This window comes from Nelumbo nucifera, chromosome 2 (assembly GCF_055504915.1).
Source record: "Nelumbo nucifera cultivar China Antique chromosome 2, China Antique-T2T, whole genome shotgun sequence".
Taxonomy (NCBI): domain Eukaryota; kingdom Viridiplantae; phylum Streptophyta; class Magnoliopsida; order Proteales; family Nelumbonaceae; genus Nelumbo; species Nelumbo nucifera.
In genome coordinates this window covers 108873680-108890609 of record NC_142650.1, presented here as the reverse complement: position 1 = coordinate 108890609, position 16930 = coordinate 108873680, and the positions used below count along the sequence as shown (strand labels likewise).

General features: G+C 34.4%; 1 protein-coding gene across 3 annotated transcripts; it reads left to right on the top strand.

The window, feature by feature from the left end:
• The first annotated feature begins 4786 nt into the window (after window positions 1-4786).
• On the top strand, window positions 4787-16568 carry LOC104590099 (E3 ubiquitin-protein ligase BIG BROTHER-like). Of its 3 annotated transcripts, XM_010248634.3 has the most exons (12): window positions 4787-4926; window positions 5095-5135; window positions 5310-5387; window positions 5515-5598; window positions 5844-5877; window positions 6039-6202; window positions 6613-6850; window positions 8128-8162; window positions 9390-9434; window positions 14841-14968; window positions 15956-16064; window positions 16192-16568. In XM_010248634.3, the coding sequence occupies exons 6-12, from the start codon at window positions 6062-6064 to the stop codon at window positions 16243-16245; spliced, it is 750 nt and encodes a 249-aa protein (XP_010246936.1). In that variant the 5' UTR covers window positions 4787-4926; window positions 5095-5135; window positions 5310-5387; window positions 5515-5598; window positions 5844-5877; window positions 6039-6061; the 3' UTR covers window positions 16246-16568. The 3 variants fall into 3 exon arrangements, with proteins under 3 accessions (XP_010246936.1, XP_010246937.1, XP_010246938.1); XM_010248635.3 differs by lacking the exon at window positions 5095-5135 and having other exon boundaries at window positions 4788-4926; window positions 5321-5387; XM_010248636.3 differs by lacking the exon at window positions 5095-5135 and having other exon boundaries at window positions 4805-4926.
• Window positions 16569-16930: the final 362 nt, after the last annotated feature.

Sequence of the window (16930 nt, the reverse complement as noted above, 5' to 3'; positions counted from 1 at the left end):
TTGCATTTTCACTCTTTCCAAACTGAGCCTTACTTGCACACATATATAACATATGCATTTAAACTAGTAAAATAAAACCTAAGGCTGCATTTGGAAACAATGCAAATAAGTGTGAATGCAAATATGTAGTGTAAAGCGATTCATATATATTACAAAATTGGGTTAGTTTTGCACCGATTAATTTACCTTCTTACCAAACAGACTTTTATCTGTAATGGATAACATGAATTTCAATAAATTATATGTCTTTTTTTTTATCAAAAGCCCACTTGAATGCAAATTTACTTCTTTTTTTATTGATGCACTTTTACATCTTATTATCAATGCAAATATGCATTGGTCTGTTATTTATCAATGCATAAATGTTATGTTGCCAAACACAAGCTAAAGCTCAGTTGGAAAAGAGTACAAATACATGCAAAATAATACAAAATACACAAATATGCACTCTACATATTTGTAATTGTATTCCTTCCAAACTGAGCCTAAAATGATGTAAAATATAATCCAAAAATGAATTGAAACTCACACTTTTTTCATTTGTATTCTCGGCCCATGCATTTTTGCTAATGCAAATAAAATAGAGCCAGTGATACATATTGGAGTGCAAATAATTTGGATGCAAAGTTCTGTTTAATTTTTATTTCAACCCTTTCCTTATTTTGTATGTTTGCATTACAGGTGAAGTAAAATAGAACTTGAAACAATGTAAAACTCAGAAGAAAAAGGAAACGAAATTTGCATTCTTATCATTTACACTCTCATACATTTATATTAGTGTAAATAATTTTTTTATAATTAATGCTGAAAACAGATATGAAATACTAGTACCAAACAGAAAGTGTTGTTATTCTAATAAATGTCCTACCTAACAACAAACTTTAAAAAAAGACATCATTTTTTAAAATACGTACTTTCAAGTTTCAACGCATAAACCGAGAAAATAGTACTGTATCTATAGATGCCAAACATATACTAAAATTTCATTATAAACAAATAGAGCCTTACCTACATATACGGAGAGATTTATGGACGGCTTCTGGTAAGAAAGAGAAAGTTGAGACTTAAAAGAAAGAATAGTTGATCTGCTCAAGGATTAAACCTTTTCCTTTTATTGGATAAACACTCTACGCTTAAACCTGTTTATAATTAATGTTAAGCAAAACTATCCAGTCTTAATTAGCTTCTCCTTCCCACGTGAAGGAAGAATCTTTTACATTCTATTTTATTAATTAATTAAGTAATAAAATAAAGCATTGGGATGATTACGAATAGATAAATGGGCCCACATTCCTTGGACATTCTAATTTGTGGGACCAACCATACAAGATTCCTAAGTGGGATGATTGTTGGTATTTGGTAAAAGGAGAGGTCAATTATGGGTCAGGACCATTTCTTTGTAGGATTTAAGGGTTTTTGAGTTTCGTCTTTATTTTTTATTAGCAGGCCTCATGGAATGCACGAATTTTATTAAACAAAATCTAAATTGAAGGATAAACTGATTTCAATGCAAATATTATTTTTGGTTTATTATGGTTAAATAAACTTGTATTAGTTTTTCTGTTAATATTTATTAATTTTTATTATGATCGTATAAGTTGTTGTTAATTTTTGTTTTTTATTAATGTTTAAATGAATTTTTTATTAATTTTTGTTAGATAATTTTTTTGATGTTTACTATTTTTTATTAGATTTTATTATAGAAAGCAATTTCAAATTAAATGGTTAATTTAAAACATCTAAGAAATAGGATAATGGCAAGCATATAAATGGGCTCACATTCCTTGGACATTCTAATTTGTGGGCCCAATCATATAAGATTTCTTAGTTGGATGATTGTTTGTATTTGATAAAATGAGAGCCCAATCATGGGCAAGGACTATTTGTTTATAGGATTTGAGGGTTTCTTGGTTTTATCTTTTGTTTTTTATCTTTTATGGGTTCACGGAATGTAAGCCATAGCTTATTCATGAAGGCTTAGAAGGGCAAAGGATGAATCATATAGTGTATGTATGGAAGTAGTAAGAAATGATTATGTACCAATAATTTAACAATAGATATGACATTAAATATAATAGACGACTCATTACGGATATATCCATGATTATAACTATGGATTTAGAACCATGTAATTATAATTGAGACATACAGTGCAAATCAATGTTTAAAGTATTAATACATATCATACTATATCATATGATATATATCAATTTTTGGACTTTCTCAAAAAATATCAAATTTTTACACTACGTGAAATAGGAGTGAGCATTTGGTTTATTCGGTTAAAAATCAAATTGAATAAATTGAAGTTTTAAAAACCGAACTAAAAAAGATAAAACAGAACTGAAACAGAATTATAGAAAAATCAACATTTTTGGTTTGATTTTCGGTACTTCCAGTTAAAACTGAATTTTAATAATATATATTATAACATATAACATATAATATATAATATATAATATATATTATGAAATCAAATTTTATTTTATTTATATATTAATATATAAATATATTATATATTATATATAATAATAAAAATTCAGTTAATTTAGTTAATCAAATTTCTAATTCTATAAACCAAAACCAAAAACTGAATAACCGAATCGATTTAACCAAAAACTGAACCGAAAAAACCAAAGTCAAAATTTTTGGTTTGATTATTCGGTTTTAATCGAATAATGCTCACCCCTAACATGAAATGCCATGAATTGACAAAATTTAGATTAAATTTCAAAAGATTACAAATGCAAATATATTAAGTGTAAAACCTTGTAAATTAATACTCTTTTTAGAGTTATTTGTATTGTACATGTTTGTAAGGCTAAGTTTGGGAAGATTACAAATATTTGGTTTGAAGGAAAAGATGAAGAAACCTATACAAACTTTTTACAGGGCCCCTGTCTTTCCCTTTCTTTCCCTACATATTCCTTCAAACCAAAGCACAGTCTTAGTAAATTGGTACCAATTATCCTAAAATGTGATAGGTGGAAACAATGTATTGGAGAGCATGGATCAAGAATATAACTGGGTTGATTTGGTTCGATTCTAATGGATCTATTCGACGATTTGACCCATTCACGTCAGCTCTATACACATGGGGCCCATTATCAGACTGGTGTGGCTTGTCATGATTGGCCACATCATCCAAGGTCTTTGAAGTTTGAACCGGTGGTTCCAAACCTTCTATTTGTACCAGACGAATATTTTTAATATTATAACCCTTGTACCACCATGAATTTCAATTTTCTCTACTTTTAATATTTTTATCTGCATTGAAGGCTAGATATTGTAGATGAATGTTGAGAGTAGGTACTACAATAATGAAACTTTGCCTTGACCTATGTTCTAATATGTTGAGCTAAAAATTAATAAACAAAAGTAATAAAATATTTAGCTTAATAAGCAGAAGTGACCTCCTACCTTTTATGTATTAATGTATTAGCTAAGAGATGCCGAATGTCAACTAGTTAGCCAACTTCTACAAGCCATGATCGAGAGAGAGAGATCCAACGGAACCAATTATGTTCGTTTTAGTTCCATGATTTTGTTCTCATTAATAATTGGATCAATTTTCGTTTTAGTTCCAATTTAATAATTGGATCAGTTTTATATACATATATAACTTTTTATTATATTTTATATCTGAAATGGTAAATTTAGTAAATAATATATAAGATAATATTAATTAAAAATACTTAATTTATTAACATATAAATAATTTATTAATTTACTGTCATTTTTATTAAGTTTATAACATCAAAATCCAAAATCGAAGTTATTTTCTAAATACAAAATATAAGGCAATATAATCGGGTGTATCGGATCAGACCCGATACCAATTGGGTCAGGAATGGGACACTCCTGTCCCGACCCAGACCCAACCCGTTCAGAGCCCTAACTACCTTTGAGCCTTGATCGGTTGGTTTAACCGCAAAGTTACACTGGTCTAGTTTAGGAGGGCGGTTCAAACCTGGCTGCTCTGTTTTTTTTTGGTTTTCCGACTCTGGGATCAGATCAAGATCTAGGGTTTTCCGGTAAAAGATCTAAGGGTTTTAGTGGTCCAATTTCTGCCCAAATTTTAATAAACCAGTCCTTCACTCTCCTATCATTGTAGGGATGCCACCTGGCAACTTCTGACCCGACCTGCCAATCTGATCTCCTTGGTCTCTCCAGCTCAGGTTCGGCATCTCCAGTCTAGTACGTCCTTTCTTTATCAAAGAATATTGCTCTAATGACCAATCCACCCATAATATAAAGACACAAACACCCTTCACACACAGCCTTCCAATCCTAAAATATTCTGAAACCCTAATCCCAAAATTGGGCATTTCTAGATAAACCCAATATGGCCCGGTCCAACCAGAAAACCAGGCCGTCCTTTGTTCTAGGAATTGGAAACATGTGATGTGAACTTTTCTCGCTTGGAATGTCTCAATTAATGGGAGCAACTGGATATGCCTCCACTGAGCCTTCATAAATTCGGAAAGAGAAAGGAGTACTCTTTTACTTCTTTAATCAGATCCGGATCGGACGTGCCAACGAAGTTCTACAGACTGAGTTTTGGTGGTATTTCATCTATACCGGATCACTAACGTCACTAAAATAAAAAAGGGAAAATGAAAGAAAATTAATTTCCAAGAAAATCGTGTCCGCTTCCTGCCTGGGAGGAAAAATGTGAGCTTGAGCTATTTCTCATTCTCGTGTATCGCGAGATGTCGGAGTGTTTCTCGTCTGGTTGGTGTCGACTGTGTCGCGTGTCTCTGAATCTCAGCATAAAAGCGCCACAAGAGAGAGAGAGAGAGAGAGAGAGAGAGAGAGAGAGATTGGAGATGGAGACCCATTCTCTTTCGTTTTCGTGTGCTAATCTTCAGAGCCGATGAGCTCGTTCGTCCGTTTTCTATGTTCTTTCTAATCATATAGATCAAAGTCAGTTCTCAAATCTTTCATTTTCTTTCCTTCTCTTGCCTAGAATTTCATTCTTTCGTTTTTTCTGTTCTGCTTCGTCAGCTTTCCCTGTTTAATCTTCTCTTTCGTCTTATTGTTTTGGTTTCTTGTTTCTCCTTGTTGATCGATTGAGCAATTCAACATTCTTAGCTTTTCAGCAAGGATATCTCTGAGAATTGATGGAGAATGTGGTATAAATGGCCTCTATTGCTGTGCTCTTTTTTTTTTTTTAATTTTATTTTCACGCAGTGGTTGCAGGGATTGAAGCGTCAGTGCAAACCATTGTTATCAGCTCTTTAGTGGCATCAACTTTATTTTTTGGACGTAAAAACTATTTTTTCTCTAAATTCTTTCTGGTTGTATAGATTTCTTGTAGGGTGATCGCGGGAAATCAGGAGTCAGGACATATTTGATGGAAACGAGCAGAGTTGTTGTTAGATGAGGTGTGGTATCTACTTTTCCTACAACAAGATTTTAGTTTTGTATTTTAAAGAATATATCACGGAAATGTCTTAATGACTGCGTCAGTTTGCCCAGGATTCTAAAATTTCCTTTCTGTTTTGCTTAAAGATTTCAGAAAACGGAAGAGAGCGATCAATGCTGGCTCATACCTCGTGAGATCAGTGCTTTCTGCCCTAGTATTCCGACATTCAGGTAATCTTTTGCTACCAACTTCTCTGCGTCAGGATCGGATCGACTGAAATCCGTACTTCATGTAAATGTGCTACAGCCGATTGTTTCTTGGATTATTCAGTCCATAATTTCAAGCGCTTAAATGCTCTTGGAAAATCTACGTGTACTTGGCAAGGATCAGGGAATTCTTTAGAGCTATTACGAAATGAGGTTTAGCTGCTTAGTTCTGATTGCTCTGTTTTTGTTTTGCTGTTTTTTCTGTACAGGGAATAGCCGAATAGGAGAAAGCAAGAAGTGAAGGTAATGACGAACAATTGATCTTCTTTAACTGTCTTGGATGAATTTTCTCTCCTAATATCAGAAATAGCAATTCGGCTTTCTCAATGCTTTCCTTCTCTTCCCCTCGGGACTCAGGTTTTTTAATGATCTTAATTCTGAAGGTTAGACTTACTTTACTGTAGACATCTAAAACGAGTGGTTCAACATGGACGGGAACCGACAGATGGAGGTTCATTACATCGACACTGGATTTCCGTACACTATTACCCAGAGTTTTATGGATTTGTTCGAAGGTCTTACATACTCTCAGGCGGATTTTCCTCTTGCAGCAACTATACATGATCAGGTACTAGTCTTTTCGATGTACCTTCAATTCCTTGGTCCTTAATAAGTTGGTCAAATAACCCTTCTTAGATTCTTTATGCTTAGTCACGATCAAATTCAAATCTGGTAGTTGATGTTGCTCATGGGTTGTGGTTGTTTCATATTGTGTATAAGGGGTTTTTTCTTGGTCTATTGGAGATAAAGAAAAAACAGAAAAGATGTTGGAAAATTGTAGGAAAGTCCATATTATAAAAAAATGTGGAGTCCTTAGTTCATCCTTTTAAAACATTTATAAAAAAGGAGAATTCAATTGTTTGTTTCTATCAAGTTGCTTATATCATTTGATTGACTTTGAATGTCAACTTTAAACACTGTCCTCGAGTGAATCTTCTTCACAACAAAATTTTCTTTTGTTTTGCTCTAAATATGCAGGAGAGTGCATACTGGTCAACGCATGAAAATTCATACAAGTTTGGAACATCAGGTCCAGGGAGTACTTCATATTATAGTGATAGTTATACCTATGAGTTAAATGATCATGTACAGAGAATAGAAGCAAGTGGGCAGGCCTGGGATAATGCTGCAACCATGAACTATGAAGATTTGACACCCACGAATATGCATGGGAGAGAAAATTCTGGGGCAACTATACATGTTACACCTGAAGACTGTATGTGAACTCTGAATTGTGGTCATGATTTGTTTTACTACTTATGTTATGGGTGGAACTTTTGAGCATATTCATGATGTATTGACTTAAAAGCTTTTAACAATTAGATAAGAAATGAATTGTTAACAAGTTACATCTTAGATAATCTCTGTAGGTAATTAAGTTACTGAGAATTCTTCCTTTTTGGCTGAACTCCTATCATCATAAAGCTTCTATCTCAAAGGTGCTGTTACTCCAAATAGAGAGAAAATGGTAAAAATATTATGGACAGTCTGTTCTTAGTGGTTGTAGATCAGTGGACGGTTGTAGAAGGTGTTTATGCAATGTGATGATATCCAACTGTTTATTGACCTAGATACTTGAGCAGCAACAATATGACCCTCTGACGAGTATCTCATGATGCATATAGTGCATCAACATTTTAGATGCTATGACTGTTTTAATTGTTTATATTTCATAAGTGATCATATTGAATTTTAATTGTCATACCTTCAGTATGGAATCTAGCTTTTCATCATGGTGAACATATGTTGGTCAGTGGGTCTGCACTCTCCTTGTTGGTTTGAGTATGCTTGTTCTTAGGCTTCATTTTTCTTGTTTACATTGGCATTACTTGATCCATTTAGTAATTTTCATTTTTTCAGATATAGGTGTAATCATAACCCATGATCCTACAATTTTGAGGAAGAATTTTTAGCAGTACTCAGTTTCACCATGTTTTTCTTTTGGATATCATGCTGAACTGTCTCCAGCCGTTTGAGAAACCAATTATTTCATCTAGTTCAATAATAATCTGTCCAGTCCAAGATGCATAGCTAATAGTAGTACACATCGGATCCTTGGGTTGTCTCAACATGTGCATTTGGTTCATGTGTATTATTTTTTTTGGTGTCCATATATGATTTGAATCTCAAATACTTGAGTGCTAAGATGGTGTAGCATATGATGCTACAGTGTATAATCCTATAATACAATTGGTTATGCACCAACTAGTAAATGGCCCCTGCCCATCATTGTCCTGGATGCCTAATAACTTTTCCCCCTTTAGTATAAAGGAGATTGAAGACCCTTCCATCACTTTAGTGGAGTCAAACCTGTTTAAACTGCAGGTCTTAGGACAGGTGGCTACAATTAAATGTTGAGAACTGTTATATCTTTATTATATTTACTTTCCATTCTTTTGCCATTGTTGTTGCATAGTTGTCTCGTCCTATTGTTCTTTCTGGAGAATTACCATTTTAGTACATATTCCCACTTCAATATATATCCTTTTGCAGGCATTAGAAATCAACATGATCCTAGTAGTTCTCAGGTATGAAATTTGCTTCTTAGAATTTCTTACCATTGAACAAATTTTACTTGAATGGTGTACATACATGCATACATACGTGTGTAGGTTGGATATGGACATTTTTTTTCACAAAATGGATGTTCTCAAGCTTGAACCTGTTGCATTCTCATGCCTGTCAGTCCAAGATTTTATCACCAAGAAATGACTCCTACTACTCTTGCCCTGTAGAGACAAGGAGAACTAGTCAAAGGCTATTTTTGTACTTTTACCTTTCTTTCTTGGACTTTTCTTTCTCCTTGGTAATACGAAAATATATCAACTTTGATTTGGTATTGTCTAGAAGTGTTTGATTGTTGATATACTTTTTCAAGATATTCATACATCTCATATGCAGTCCGGTATCCCCTCATAGGAATTGCAATATCAGTCTCAACTGATCATAGTATCCATGATGCAATTTTTGCATTATCAATTTTCCTTTGATTGAGAGCCTTAATGTCTGAATCATCAGGTTTAGCTATAGACCCATCCAGATATCCCTGAAGTCCCTTTGCCTCAACATAGAATTGAAAATTAAATTTCCACAAGGCATAGTTCGTACCGTTGAACTTGATAGGGAGAACATCCATTCTGTCTAATGTCATTAAAAACAAAGAACAGCAGTGCACACTTCAAATCAGGTGATAAAGAGAGGTACCTTTCAGTCAATGTCCAGAAAAGGAAACTGAAAGTCTGCTGAACCAGAAGTGGATCAAAACCATTCTAAATCACAACCGATCCAAGCCAAATCAAGGGGAAACACTAGATGTCCTCTAGGCAATACCAAACCTAAAGATTCAAGCCGATCTGATGTTTCTACAGAGAGATCCAAGGAAAAAAAAATTTCTGATGGTGCAATAGTTGAGAGAACTGATCTGTATAGATCTGATCGAAGCATCCCTAGAGAAGGGGGTTCAAAGGCACTTGAAGAGTTCCCAATACTGTATTTATATTAAAGAAACATAAGAGGAAAAATCTACCCTCATGCATATTGCATATACTGTACAAGGCATTGCATCAAATGGTTTTCTTATTTCTGAAATGTAATTTTAATTTGGATACTTTGTTTTAATGGTAATATTAAAATTTTATACATTTGGACTTTCATGTTTCAATTTGTCCCCCTCCCCCTAATTCTCAACTCGTATATAAATGTCATTTTGGAGGTAAAAATTGAACCATTTGCCTTTGCTGTTTGAATTTTTGCAGACGTTTTGGCAAGATAATATTGACCCAGACAACATGACTTATGAGGTTTGCTACATACACTTTTCATACAATGCTATGAATGAGTATTCCTTGACAAATAACTTGTACTTGAAATAACCTTTGGATATGATGAATATGGCAATGGATTTTATTTCCTATTATGGGTTGTACCATCACATCTAGAAGATTCTTATATTCAACTCTTTCTCTGTTCTCCTCGTGTGGTACAATTGAATTTGATCATTGCCATGAATAGCACTTGTACTTTTCTGAGCTTTATATTAGCTTCTTGGAAGAGTGTAGGGAATAATTATGTTCCTTGAAGTTGGATTGAGCTACCTATATCTCTTTGCATCACCTTCACTTGGAGAAAAGTAGAAAATACAACTTTAGTTTTCAAATGCCAAGACAATCTTTCATTTGAAATTCTGAGGGAAGGACCAGGTGGCCTCTTTTTCCTGGGTTTGCCCCCTTTAGAATACAGGAATGTTCTATGTGCCAATTTAGCTTTGTTGTTAATAATTGCTATTGGTTATTATCTTTGACTTCTTTTGTTCACTGCTTGTTTAACAATAGGACAGGACACTGGTGAATCCATAGTTTGTGAATATTTGTCCATGCTTTTGCACTCCTGGTAGACTTGTTAGGATGCAACATCCAGTTTCTATCAGTTCCCTGCAAGGACTAAAATATTAATATACTCGATACCCAAAGTTTGGTATCGGTGCATATTGATATCACCTATGCTCCACTTTTTTCTCAACATTTTTCTTTTTTTGGTTTTATAGGGCATTAAAGGGATGTGAGAAGGTACCTTGAAGTTTTAAAACATTTAAAATATCTTGTATAGCTGTATCCATCCCTACTTGGGCGCACTGGTATGGATACGATATGCCTGATATTTTAATCCCTGGTTTCCTGACCACCTTTTTTATATCCGATTGTCTTTAATGTTTTATATGGATCCATACTATAGTTGGGTTCTCACTTTTGGCCTTATTTTCCTTCGAATCCAAACATATTATAGACTCATCCATCAGCATATCATAATCTTCCTTTTATAATGGGTGGTTGTAGAACTTGTGATGGGAAAAGCTGATTTAGGGGCTTACAGTCAATGTCTTATTTTTCCCAGAAATCCAAAATTGAGCACGTCAGCAATCAAAATTTGATCTGTGGTCATATACTTTGTTGATCAGTATCTGTGGTCATATACATTCATTATCATGGGGATTCATGGATGAATTTATAGTGGTCAGATTTTCAAGCACAATATCTGCAACTGAATTGAATTACTTATAAAAAAAAGGAAATCTGCAATCAAATTAAGTTCACAATTGAAGATATATGGTAGGAACAGATTCAGGGTCTACCTTGTCATCTGATGGTACATGCATCCTCCTATCCATCTTGAGGCCCAAATGTAGGTATTATTTATTTGGAGCATAATTAGAGGCCCATGAAATCTTATAAGGCTGCATATGTGTGTCTCAAATTATTTGGATGTGGGGGAATAATAGTCTGATTGTTGTTGTTGTTTTTTTTTTTTTTTTTTTTTTGCATTTCTAAAGATGTTTCTTTTTTCTTGATTTTTTTGCTACCATGTGTTTTTAAGCATCTAATATATGTTAATCCAGAAAAGGTTTTACTGGACCTGAATAAGAAAAGGCATGGATTTTCTTTTGATGGTAAATATACATATCGGGTTTTAGTTGTTTATATTGAATGGGCATATTTGGCAGAATATTTGGCATGCCTTGTCCTACAGTGGTGTATGGCTCATATGCAAATTCGATACAAAGGTTCAAATTATTTGAAACACCCTGCTATGCACAAACGTGCATTATCAGGGGTTTCGATCACACTCTCCCCTTTTTTTATTAGTTTTATTTCCAAAATCGCACAGGGGGTAAGTCTTAGGCTAACCTACCCCTTGAAAATATCAAAAACCCCAAACACCTATTTTTTAGTGTATCGGGGCAGGACCAATATGATATGATATGCCCGGTATGTGACGGAATTTTGGACCTTGCTTGATTCTGTACCTACTACAAGATACATGTATTGTGAAAGGATTTACTACCTGTATTCTGTACTTGGTCCAAGCAGCACCTGCAGGATTTTGGTCATTGCACATGCAGATCTTTGATTTGTGTGCAATGACCAAAATGCCCTGCAGATGCAGCCTGGTCCAAACTTGGGGCTTCAATAGCACAGAAAATTTGTATTTTACTAACTTATTGTTAACAGATGAAAAAGACCAACTGTTAAAGCAACAAAGGACTGTTATTTCAACTCTGGTATGCAACAGCCATGGTATGACATGTGATGGTTACTAGCTAGATGAATGTGATATTTTGTGTAATTGATAAAAAAGGCTAGGATGTGACGAGATTTTCCACATGATGGTTGGACTTTGAATTTATTCCTAGAGTGTTATTAATGTTTATTCTGTTACATATCTAGCCTATTTATTTATCTTGACTGGTACATTGATAGACGTAATTTTCCCAGGTAAGTGTCAAGGGAACCATCTTTTGTAGAGTGTTCCATCTCAAGAAAAACTAATTATCTATAATGGATAGAAAATGCTTCTAACTTTTCATTTTCCTCCTGCTCATCTCTTAGGATAAAACAGCACTTTTCTCAATTTTAGGCTTGTGAAAATTATACATCAGGAGAACTTTTCATCTACATATTCTTAATATTCTATTATGGAGTAGCAGTTATGAACTCTTTTGGATCATTAATTTAGTAAGGCCCCACTTATTTGAATGCCTATTTTTTTGCCCCTTGCAAATCCCAGATAGCTGGGGCAAACATTGGACTTGGCCTTTTTTATATGACACTTTCCATTTACTACATTGACACAAATTAGAAGGGGTGGAAAGCAAATTTTTAACTGTAAAGGGGGCATAAATAATATCTAAGTATTTTAGTTAGGAAAATTTTATATCTAGTTATGGAGAAGCAAGCTTGTTGGCAGAAAGAATTATGTTGGAAGAAAATGGTTTAATCATGACTTTAAGTTATATTGGAAGAGAATTTGTAGTCGGGCATAGTTTGGTAATTAGCTGTGGTCTAAGAAAGAAAGGCAAAGCATATTGGAAGATTTTTACTCATGTGGTCATGTGGGGGATCTAGGAGGGACGAAATAATCTGGTGTCTGAGAATAGAGCCAGACTGCAGGTAGGTTGGAAGCACATACAATATATGTAATGTTTGGATCTTAACATCTGATGTTTTTGAAGGGGTATTAACATGGGAAACCTGAGTAGAAATCTAAGGGCGATCCTGCATTCTTCTCTCAAGCTCATTTGCCACGCAGAAGGTTATCTGACCAGCCAACGGACAAGGAGTTCACTATCAATTTGATGGAACTTCTTTTGGAATCCTGGGAAAGGATGGTATAGGGTGAATTTTGTATGAGAAGAGTGGGGCAGTTGTGTAGGTTTTTAGCAGGACAATTGGTGTGTCTGGCTCTATGAAGGCAGAAGTCTTGGATACTAACAGGTCTGGTTTGCTACTTCGCCTATTGTGCCTTTACCTAGGTGACTTCGTGAACACTAAAATGGATTGATGACCGGGGGAGTGGGCCGTGGAGGTTTGACTAATTATCTGGATGAAGTGAGAGATTTGGCAATGTTCTTGCATGCTTCTGTTTGTTGGATCCCCAGAGAATTAAGCATTTTTGCAGACAGGTCAGCCAAATCAGGGGGTGTATAATGTGGACTTGCATGGTGATTCTTCCCTTCCTAGCTAGTGGTTGTGTGTTTTTCATGGTATGTACATCCCCTCATGTACATGTATTTTTGTCCCTATTTAATATTATCATAGTTACCTTTTCTTTGAGAAAAAAAGTTTGGTAATTAGCCACCAGATATAGTGAGTTAGTTTCTTGGAAACAGCCTCTGTATGTGCAGGGGTAAGGTTGCGTACATCTGTCCCTCCCCAGACCCTGCATTGGCAGGAGCCTTGTCTCTGGGCTGCCCTTTTTATATAGTGAGTTAGTTTGATGATTTAGAAGCCGTGTTTTAGTTTCTGACACTATGATTAACCTTGTTTACATTGACATAACAATTTATCAAATAAAAAAAAAGAAAACATTGGCATAACAATGGCTTCAAATAGAGGTGTCAATTGGACTCGATTTGGTCCAACCCAATCAATCCATTCCAATACGAGTGCACTTACAAATGGACTGGACCCAATCCAGTCCAAATCCAATACAAACCAAATCCAATCCAATCCATTAAAATGTAAATGGATTGGATCCGATCCAACTCAAACTGAATGAAATATCAAAAATTATATAAAATCACTTTTGGCATTGAAAAAACACTTTTGTAAAATTACTTTGATAAAAGTATTTTCATAAAAGTGCTTTTGTAAAAGCACTTTTAGAAAAGTACTTCCATAGACTTTTATAAAAGTACTTTTGTAGAAGTGCTTTTGTAAAAGTGCTTTTATAAAAGTACTTCCATAAAAGTGCTTTGTAAAAATGCTTTCGTAAAATTACTTTTATAAAAGCATTTTTGTAGAAGTGTTTTTAAAAGTGCTTTCATAAAAGCACTTTTGTAAAAGTTCTTTCATAAAAGTGCTTTCATAAAAGTTCTTTTGTAAAAGTGCTTCCGTAAAAGTGCTTTCGTAAAAGTGCTTTTATAAAAGTATTTCTATAAAGGTGCTTTTGTAGAAGTACTTTTACAAAAGTACTTCCGTAAATTTTTTTTTGTAAAAGTGATTTCATAAAAGTGCTTTCGTGTAAAAGTACTTTTATAAAAGTGCTTTCATAGAAGTACTTTTGTAAAAGTGCTATTGTAAAAGTACTTTTGTAAAAGTGCTTTCGTAAAAGTACTTTTGTAAAAATTCTTTCGTAAAAGTAATTTTATAAAAGTACTTTCATGAAAATACTTTTCATAAAATTAATTTTATAAAAGTGCTTTCATAAAAGTACTTTTGTAAAAATGCTTTTGTAAATGTGATTTTAGGTTTTGCCTCATGATCGGATTATTGAAAATTTGGTTTAGGCCCAATTCAAACTAATAGGAATATGGATCAATTTATTTTGGATTGGCCCAATCCAATAATCATAATGGACCATCCAAATCCAATTTGATAAGGTTTGGATCGGATTGGATCCAAACGAAAACTGGTCGATTGACACCCCTAGCTTCAAACGGAATTCTGTGCAGTTGAGTACGAGTCTCTGAAAATGCTAAGAATAAATAGTGACTGCTTTCTTTGGGAATCTGTTTTGTTTTGAATTATCTTCCTATTGAGATGTAAGCATAAAATGCTTTTAAATTCTTATTGAGTTAAATGCTGGTGATCTGGCTTACTTTTTCAGAGTTCTCTTAGTTTTTTTTTTTTTTTTTTTTTTTTTTTTTTTTTTTTTTTTTCTCACTCAGAATTCCTATATTTAATTGGCTATTAACACAATTTTCATCATAGGAACTACTTGATCTGGGTGAGGCAGTTGGAACCCATAGTCGAGGTCTCTCCCAAGAGCACATTTCTCAGCTTCCAATATCAAAATTCAAGTGTGGGTTCTTCTCAAGGAAAAAATCTCGAGGGGAACGGTAAAAGTTCAAGCTTTTTAACTGTTCTTTAAAATTGCATTAGCATCTTTTCTTCCTATCTGCTGACTGGAAATTTAAACATTTTATTATGTTTTACAATGTTGATCTAACTTATCTCTCATGGAAATCTTCATGTTATTTGTCTCAATCATCTACTTGAAAGAAAAATGCACTTGTTGGCAGACCGAGTGTCCATGTGAACTAGCAGCAATTAATGCTGGATGACAAGACTTTACCTTGATGTTGTGAGACTTGGACCAGATGGTTTAACCATTGACCTGATAACCTAGTCACCTTTCTGGGTCCTTGTTAAATGATGATTTTCATTGGTTTGAACAGGCTAATTGCTCAGTTAACTGGTAAAACTGAGTCTGTGACCCAGTGAGCATTTTGATTTGTATTGCCTTGTAAGGTATCCAAGAGCCCAAGGGCCACCAGACCTTGGAATAACCAGAAAATTACCATCTTGAAGGGTATGATAAATTAATCCATGGATAAGGCCAGGAGCTCAGCACAAGAAATTCCTTCCCCATGGGGGACCTGAATAACTCTTAAAATTTCTACCATTCTCATCATAAAAATGTTAACAACCTAGCCTACTTCAAAAATAAAGAGATAATGGGGTCCATGTGTTTTCATATTTTTGTCAAAAGCAAGAATCACAGTTATTGTGTGGACGTCCTCAAGTAAAGTTCATAATTGCAAGGCATTCTTGAACAGAATACAGAATGAAATAGAAAATGCAAGTATACAGTTTGTTGTCTGTACTCCAAGACAAATCTCATAACTGGTCCTTTTTTAACAGTGTAAGTTTCTCTTTTTTTATAGGTATGGCTGCAACTGTTAGAAATTTGTTTTTAGGAAACTAGGAACTTGTGGAAATATTATTGTGACCTAAAAATTTTGCAAAGGAATTTCTTTTCTGCTTCACCTTCTTCTGTGCTCAATAGGTAATGAATATGAATTTCCACTGTTGGTGGCAAACAGATGTGTGATTTGTCAGATGGAATACAAAAGAGGAGACCGGCAGATCACTCTGCCTTGCAAACATGTCTACCATGCTGGCTGCGGCGCTAGATGGCTCAGCATCAATAAGGTCAGTTGTTGAGGGGGAAAAAGAACATTAATCTAAACTAAGTTCAGAAATTTTCCTACACATGCCCTTCTCTTCTTCTTCTTAGAAGAAAATATATCTTTCTAATTTTGTTTTTCTTCATTATCAGGCATGCCCAATTTGCTATAGAGAGGTATGTGGCAACAAGGAATCAAGGCATTGAAACACTCTTTCCAGGAAAAAGGAATAATGTCCTGTGGTCTGCTTTGGCTGCTTCTACATGCTTTACTTCCGCAAGCTCGGATTTCTACTTAATGGAGTTACATGCAGATTGCAGTATTCTCATTTTCTTTTTTCCTTTCATACGTTGTCCTCTTGTGGGACTAGCTCCACAATAAACTGAAAGTGATCGAACAATTTAGACCTGATCTCTCCACTTGAAGAATACAACATACCGAATTTCCTGTTGAATATAGATTCATTTGTTGTATGGCTTTTTCAAACAACAATTGGTTTTCTCAATTCAGTTGCGGATTGAAAATGGATTCTGAATTGCAGGTTTACGTATGCAACAAACAGTTTTGCTCTGGTAAACTTTTGGCAAGGAGAAAGAGAAGCCAGCTCCCCATTCCATTTTAAATGTAACAGTTTGGCAAGGAGAACAAATTACTAATCAATACTACCAAGGCAGTATTTGGCATTCATTATTTTATAAGTCTTTTTTTCAGTTAAAAACTCAATGTTCATACGGGCATTTTAACATCCGAAAGGAGTCAAGTCTTTAAAATAAGGAATGCCAAATGCAGCCGAACTCCCTTCTAGTGACTGTAATCTTAACACTCCTTCAAGTTCAACTCCATGGCTATAAGCCTTGTTAAAAGGCTCTTCTTGTTGTGGCTGTCATCATC

Bases quoted from the DNA above. Each gene is read 5' to 3' on its own strand.
- LOC104590099 (XM_010248634.3), top strand. From the start codon at position 6,062: ATGGACGGGAACCGACAGATGGAGGTTCATTACATCGACACTGGATTT. The intron at 8,163-9,389 runs GTATGAAATTTG...GAATTTTTGCAG, and splicing joins ATGATCCTAGTAGTTCTCAG to ACGTTTTGGCAAGATAATAT. The intron at 9,435-14,840 runs GTTTGCTACATA...TTTTCATCATAG, and splicing joins CAGACAACATGACTTATGAG to GAACTACTTGATCTGGGTGA.